Source organism: Xyrauchen texanus, chromosome 25 (genome assembly GCF_025860055.1).
Source record: "Xyrauchen texanus isolate HMW12.3.18 chromosome 25, RBS_HiC_50CHRs, whole genome shotgun sequence".
Taxonomy (NCBI): Eukaryota; Metazoa; Chordata; class Actinopteri; order Cypriniformes; family Catostomidae; genus Xyrauchen; species Xyrauchen texanus.
The window spans coordinates 9,339,099-9,345,934 of NC_068300.1; the positions used below are offsets into that span (position 1 = coordinate 9,339,099).

General features: G+C 38.0%; 1 protein-coding gene across 1 annotated transcript; it reads right to left on the bottom strand.

Annotated features, from left to right (window-relative positions):
• Positions 1–119: 119 nt before the first annotated feature.
• Positions 120–6,528, bottom strand: LOC127618854 (OTU domain-containing protein 3-like). Its single transcript, XM_052091510.1, has 8 exons — positions 6,411–6,528; positions 4,718–4,985; positions 4,492–4,640; positions 4,110–4,222; positions 2,175–2,297; positions 1,631–1,748; positions 703–878; positions 120–519 (listed from the first exon to the last, which is right to left on the bottom strand). The coding sequence occupies exons 2-8, from the start codon at positions 4,918–4,920 to the stop codon at positions 355–357; spliced, it is 1,047 nt and encodes a 348-aa protein (XP_051947470.1). The 5' UTR covers positions 4,921–4,985; positions 6,411–6,528; the 3' UTR covers positions 120–354.
• Between the last annotated feature and the right edge of the window lie 308 nt (positions 6,529–6,836).

Sequence of the window (6,836 nt, forward strand, 5' to 3'; positions counted from 1 at the left end):
TCACGAAAATAGGAGCAGAACCAAAGTTTTCTATATGACTTACTCAAAACCCCTGACAGTTTAAACATGAATCTTAATTAATCTCAATATTTTTGGCTCTTTTTCCAAATGATCTTTGGCTGAGCTCAGATTGATTAACAGAAAATAGTTTGGGTTCATGTTTGACTATGTTCCTTACAAAAATGCAACCTCAAGTAGAGCGTACAGCTCGACAAATCTTGACATGTCACCTTCACGCTAAAGACACAAACGCTCAAATCATTCCACACAATTCCCTGTACATTTAAACTATAAGCAAGTTGCTCATTTGTTACACTGTAGCGGTACAGAAAGTCAACTATTCCCACGTTTGATCTAGATGCTCAGGGTGTTGAGTGCCAGCACAAGAGTCACGGGTTCTGGTACATTCTGATTCTGGTCATGTGACCCTCTTTCCTGCAAAACCTTCTGTCTGTGTCGCTCCTCCTGACGTTTCTTCTTTTCCAAGCGTTGTTGCTCTTTTCTTTGTTTGTTAGAGAGCTGAAAAGCAAAGGAAACCATTATTATTGTAATTTTCAAAAACTTTGGGAGATTTTCTTTATCTTTAACCTTAAATTTCTTTACCACCATTATTACTGAAACCATTATAATCGCCATTCTTTCCATTTGATATTTGCACAGATACATTTGTGTCATTCAAATCAATGTAGTAGTCTCAGTTACCTTGGGTTTGTGTGAGCTGCTGCCATCTGCTGGTGATACACTGTCACTACATTCAGCTTGCATGCCCTGACAAAGAGGGTGTGTCCCTGAATCAGAGTCTCTCTGTGTTGATTGGTTATTCAGTTCAGACTCCAGCCAGTCACTTTGGCACTTCTGTGATGTGGCAGTTGATTGACCTGTGAAAACAACACAAATCAGTGAGAGTTAAAGGGATAGTTCACCCAATAATACAATTCTCTAATAATTTACTCACACTCATGTCACAGCAGATGTGTATGACTTCCTTTCTTCTGCGACACAAAGAATTTTAGAAGAATATCTCAGCTCTGTAGTTCCACTCAAAGTAGTTGAATGGTGGCCAGAACTTTGAAGCTCCAAAAAGGACATAAAAGCAGCATAAAATTAATCCATATGACTCTAGTGGTTTAATCCATGTCTTCTGAAGCAATATGATAAGTGTGGGTGAGAAACAGATAAATATTTAAGTCCTTTTTTTACTATAAATCTCCACTTTCACGTTCAAAATTTGCAAAATGTTTGCATTCTTCATGCATATCGCCACCTACTGGGCAGGGAGGAGAATTTATAGTAAAACAAGGACTTAAATACTGATCGGTTTCTCACCCACATGTGATATGTTTATCATATCGCTTCTGAAGATATTGATTAAACCACTGGAGTCGTATGGATTAATTTTTTGTTGCCTTTATGTCCTTTTTGAAGTTACAAAATACAGGCAACCATTCACTTTTAATGTATGGACCTAAAGAACTGTTCTTCTAAAAACCTTAAATTGTTTTCAGCAGAAGAATGAAAGTCAGACACATCTGGGATGGCATGAGGGTGAGTAAATGATGAGAGAACTTTCATTTATGGGTGAATAAAAAAAGAGACAAATTAAAAGAAAGTGATTTAAAGATGGACTGACTGTCAGCACAGAGCAAACTCAAAATCAGCTCTTCATCCTCAGAGGCAGATCGAGATGGGGTGGCGCCTCTTGGCTCTTCTTTCTTACCATCTCCAAACTGTCTGGAATTATTCAGATTCTACCACAAGAAAAGATGGGAAAATGCCAATCAATGCAAAAGCCATTTGTATGTAGACATGTAGCGAAAAAGTTTAACAGTAAATTACAAAGAGGGTGGGAAAATCTGTTTTCTTTTATTGTGTGCAAGAAACCTTGACTTGCAATATAAGCGAACTTAAGGCAAAACAAAAAGTGCTACAGAAGTGTAAGACCTCTTTAAATGAACACTATTTAATGCATGAGCATCTGGAAAAATTAAATAAATACATGAACATTTTCATTCAGTTATCAATGAAACGTGTCTATCGATGCATTTAATATGATGCACTTCATCCTAACTAAATGCAACAAAAACATTTAGGTAATCTCTCCGTCCACACTGAAACCAAAATGCTCGTTTATTATGAATTTCTAATATGCTTAAATATATGCAATATACAAAAACCTCTGTTCGTAGATGCGCCGGGCTCTCAGAGTTATCTCCGATTTTTCGGACGCTGTCATAGTGGTCTCCATAGCGATAGGCGATGTGAAGCTCACGGCATGATGGCTTCTCTGTACCATTTATCTGTAAATAAAAAAGGATAAAAAACAATTAAAGGAATAGATCACCATAAATGATAACTCTCTCCTCATTTACTCCCCCACATGCCATCCCAAACTCGACTATCTTTCTTCTGCGTACCACAAAGATATTTTGAAGGATACATTAAGTGACTTTTGTCCATACAAGTCAATGGGGTTCAAAACTTTCAAGTGCCAAAAAAAAGAGCATACCTAAAAGGCAGCATAACCCTTACACCATGAAGGCCTTTTTAAGGATTTAATGCTTAAATGGCCTACCCAAAAGTAAGAACTTATGGGGGATCTTTTGACCTTTTTTGTCAGCAAATTTAAAAGCAGTATTTGAGGATTGGTCAGATCAGCTACAGTTTACATACACATTAGCCAATTACATTTAAACAATGTTTTTCATAATTCCAGACATTTAATCGTAGAAAACATTCCCTGTCTTAGGTCAGTTAGGTTCACTACTTTATTCTAAGAATGTGAAAATTGTTATTGTCCCCATGTGCACTTGCAAACTGTAGTCTGGCTTTTTATGGCAGTTTTGGAGCAGTGGCTTCTTCCTTGCTGTGCAGCCTTTCAGGTTATGTCGATATAGGACTTGTTTTACTGTGGATATAGATACTTGTCTACCTGTTTCCTCCAACATCTTCACAAGTTCCTTTGCTGTTGTTCTGGGATTGATTTGCACTTTTCTCACCAAACTACATTCAACTCTAGGAGACAGAACGCGTCTCCTTCCTGAGCGGTATGATGCTGCGTGGTCCCATGGAGTTTATACTTGCGTACTATTGTTTGTACAGATGAACCTGGTACATTTAGGCATTTGAAAATTGCTCCCAAGAATGAACCAGACTTGTGGAGGCCTTGGATGTTTTATTTTTATTTTCCCATGATGTCAAGCAAAGAGGCACTGAGTTTGAAGGGAGGCCTTAAAATACATCCACAGGTACACCTCCAATTGACTCCAATTAGCCTATCAGAAGCTAATTGGCTAATTGCCTCAAGGCTTGACATCATTTTCTTGAATTTTCCAAGCTGCTTAAAGGCACAGTTGACTTAGTGTAAGTAAACCTTTGTACAGATAAAGCAAGTGGTTGCTGAATAATACCATAATATATATTTTTGTGACCGGTAACATGCTGTGCAGAGTGTAAGGGGTTAATCAATGTCTTCTGAAGCTGTGCAATGTTTGAGTATGAAACAGAGCAAAATATAAGTCTTTATTCACTATAAATCTTGACATCCACAGAATGATAGGATAGCGGGTTCACTATTTTGGGATACTTATAAAATGTACCGCAGCTGTCAAAAGGTTGATGATAAACACTAGAAAATGAAAATGCAACGTCTCATTGATGTAGAATTATACGGGAATTGAGTACCTAGCAACGGCTAAGAATCACTGTTTTGAAGACTGCATTGTTGCAGTCGGGCCGGATGTCAAGATTTAAAGTGAATTTAAAGTGAAACTTAAATTGTGGCCTGTTCATTGTTGATCTTATCACTTCAAAAGACATGGATTAAACCACATGAGTCTTATGGATTACTTTTATGCCACCTATAGGTCCTTTTTGGAGCTTGAAAGTTTTGGACCACATTGACTTGCATTGGATGTACAAAAACACCTCATGCATCCTTCAAAATATCTTTGTTTGGGTTCCGCAGAAGAAAGAAAGTCATACGAGTTTGAGACGGCATGAGTGGGAAGTATATGATGAGAGAATTTTCATTTGGGTGAACTATCACTTTAATAAAAACAAGCTTTAGAAATACAGCTATAAAATAAATAAATAAATAATTGATCCATCACCTCCCATAATGGAGCGTTCAGCTGATGTATTACCACTTTCACTTGTTGGCTGCGAGCAAAGGCCACTATGGCATCATTGCCGGCAAATGTGCCCAGCTGGGAGAGGTTTGACACTGAAAAAGATAAAAGAAAACAATACAAATTACTGTAATGACATAAAGCTCATCTGTTTGATGGACAGAAATGTGTAAGTTCCATTTAGAAGGTTTGGAAAGAGTTAACTGGACCTGCCTGTCTGAAATTCTCATTGGTCAACGGATGCCTATGTTAGCGTGCTTTGCGGCAAAAAATAGCTAAACTATTGCATGACTTTGAAAAAAAAAAACTTACAAAAGCCAAGTGTGTTTATGACAGCACATACACACACACTAGAGACTCTTACAATGTTGAGCGAATGGCACATCATCTTCAACGAATGGCTCAAAGTCCTGCTTATGTGTCGTCATATACAGTACCGTCTCCTGTCGGAGATGCAGGTGACCTCGTGAATGGCCTTCTAGCTGATCGCCAAGAGCTCGGAACAAACAGTTACTGCAGGAGAACACATGAAAAACTCATATAACACTGACTGTAAATGATCATCAGAACACATCTATGTCCACACATACCCGTCTCCAGGCACCTCTCGGAGTTTGAGACCCAGAGCTTGAAGCTGATTGGAGAAGCTGACAAACTCCTCCCTCTCATCTCCCGGAGGTCTGTTCTTCTTGTCTTTGGCCAAAGCTTTTCGAGCGGCCCTCTCATCTCTCTTCCTCTCTAATTCAAACTTCCGGTTTCCTTTTATGGGCTTCCCCGACTGTTTCCTTGACATGGTGGCGCTGTTGTATTACACTGATAAGGTCATAAATCTATCCATCACATACACAGAATTGTAACCTACAAAAAGACAACATCATATAATCACAAGGTCAGTTATCTTGTTCATGGTCAGTCCATGATGCAAGCATACAGTAATATCCACAAAAATCCCCTGTAGTCAACTGTCAATCAGTCCTTAGAAATAATTACCATAGTTTCCCTATATGCTACAATGCAGTGTGACTTGCTATTCACTGTAAACCCTAAAGTTGTATTTTCTGGAAAAATCAAGTTGTCTTAATTAGGCCTAAACATTACTTGAAATATCAAGTTTTGGGCTCATAACTCAAATATCTATGTTCATTGAACTAATTATTTAAAAAATCCATAGACATAAGATTTTAAGTGGAGTCACGAGTTTGAATCCAGGGTGTGCTGAGTGACTCCAACCAGGTCTCCTAAGCAACCAAATTGGCCCAGTTGCTAGGGAGGGTAGAGTCACATGGGATAACCTCCTCATGGTTCTCGCTCTCAATGGGGCACGTGGTAAGTTGTGGGTGGATCGCGGAGAATAGCGTGAAGCCTCCACATGCTGCGAGTCTCCGCGGTGTCATGAACAACAAGCCATGTGATAAGATGCGCGGATTGACGGTCTCAGAAGCAGAGGCAACTGAGATTTGTCCTCCACCACCCAGATTGAGGTGAGTAACCGTGCCACCACGAGGACCTACTAAGTAGTGGAAATTGGGCATTCCAAATTGGGGATAAAAAATTACAAAATCCAAGGGGTGCTGAAGTCAACCGATTTTAGTAATATACCTACCTACCTATCTCTGTGTAAAAATAAAATAACGACACTGTCACCGTTCTAAGATTATTTTTTAAACTGTAGTTTTGCTCCTATTCATAGGCGAAAATTGTAATTTTGACCCTCCTTTACAAAATACAGGATTACTCAGTAAATACTGATGCATGGCATTTCATATTTTGGCTTGCATCATCATTTCTCTTTATTTTTCAGGGACATTTTTGAAATTTGGTTGATTTGAAATGGCATGACCCTGTAGTTACAGTGAAAGAAACTATGGTTATAAATGTAAAATTTTTAAATAGTTTGCCACTAATAATATATAGATTACACATATGGGCATATCTTATACAATGCCATCTAGCACAGATCTGTTTAATGCTGATATTCAGAATACCAGCTGTGTGTTTGATTTATTTAACACACAAAAGCCAAATACAGCCATGAAGCCACTTAATCGTCTTTTCAGATGCAAAATTGCTTGTTTTATGTCTAACCGAGTCACTACAAGTCATTAATGTCCAAATACAGGAACAAAATTCAGCGATTGCAGCAGACAGATGAAGTATAGAAAAGCTGCGTCGTGTGTGTGACGCGTCACACATAAATACTGTCATGTTTGAGTTTCTGCGACAGAATGAGGACTTTTATTCAAGAGACACGACAGTAAATGAATCTCATACATCTATACTCACATATTCAGCTGACCGAGGAAAAACATCAAACACTGCATGGAGAATCTGAACACAAATTTGTATGAAGTGTCCACTGTTTGTTTACATCCTGAAGAGTGAACGATTACTTCCGCTTCCGGTTGTGCTTTCAAAATAAAGGCATGTGTTTCGAATAAAAACAAATATTATAAAACACAAATGTTGTGAGTTGCTATGAAAATCAATATTTGTACCAGTGTTTTTCAATCCTACCCCTAGAGTCCTCTTGCACTGCAAATGTAGATGTCTCACTAATCTGTTTGTTATGATTATCATTATTATTATTATTATTATTATTATTATTATTATTATTATTATTATTATTATTCATCCAGTTCAGGTACTGCATCTACCAATGAGCTAATGGGTTAACCATTGTGTGATCTTCGGGACATTTTTGTCTTTTTC

Excerpts from the sequence above, each read along its gene's own strand:
- LOC127618854 (XM_052091510.1), bottom strand. The coding sequence starts at position 4,920 with ATGTCAAGGAAACAGTCGGGGAAGCCCATAAAAGGAAACCGGAAGTTT. Across the intron at positions 1,749-2,174 it reads CGGCGCATCTACGAACAGAG|AATCTGAATAATTCCAGACA; the intron begins GTTTTTGTATAT and ends TTCTTGTGGTAG. Across the intron at positions 879-1,630 it reads GAGTTTGCTCTGTGCTGACA|GTCAATCAACTGCCACATCA; the intron begins GTCAGTCCATCT and ends TTGTTTTCACAG.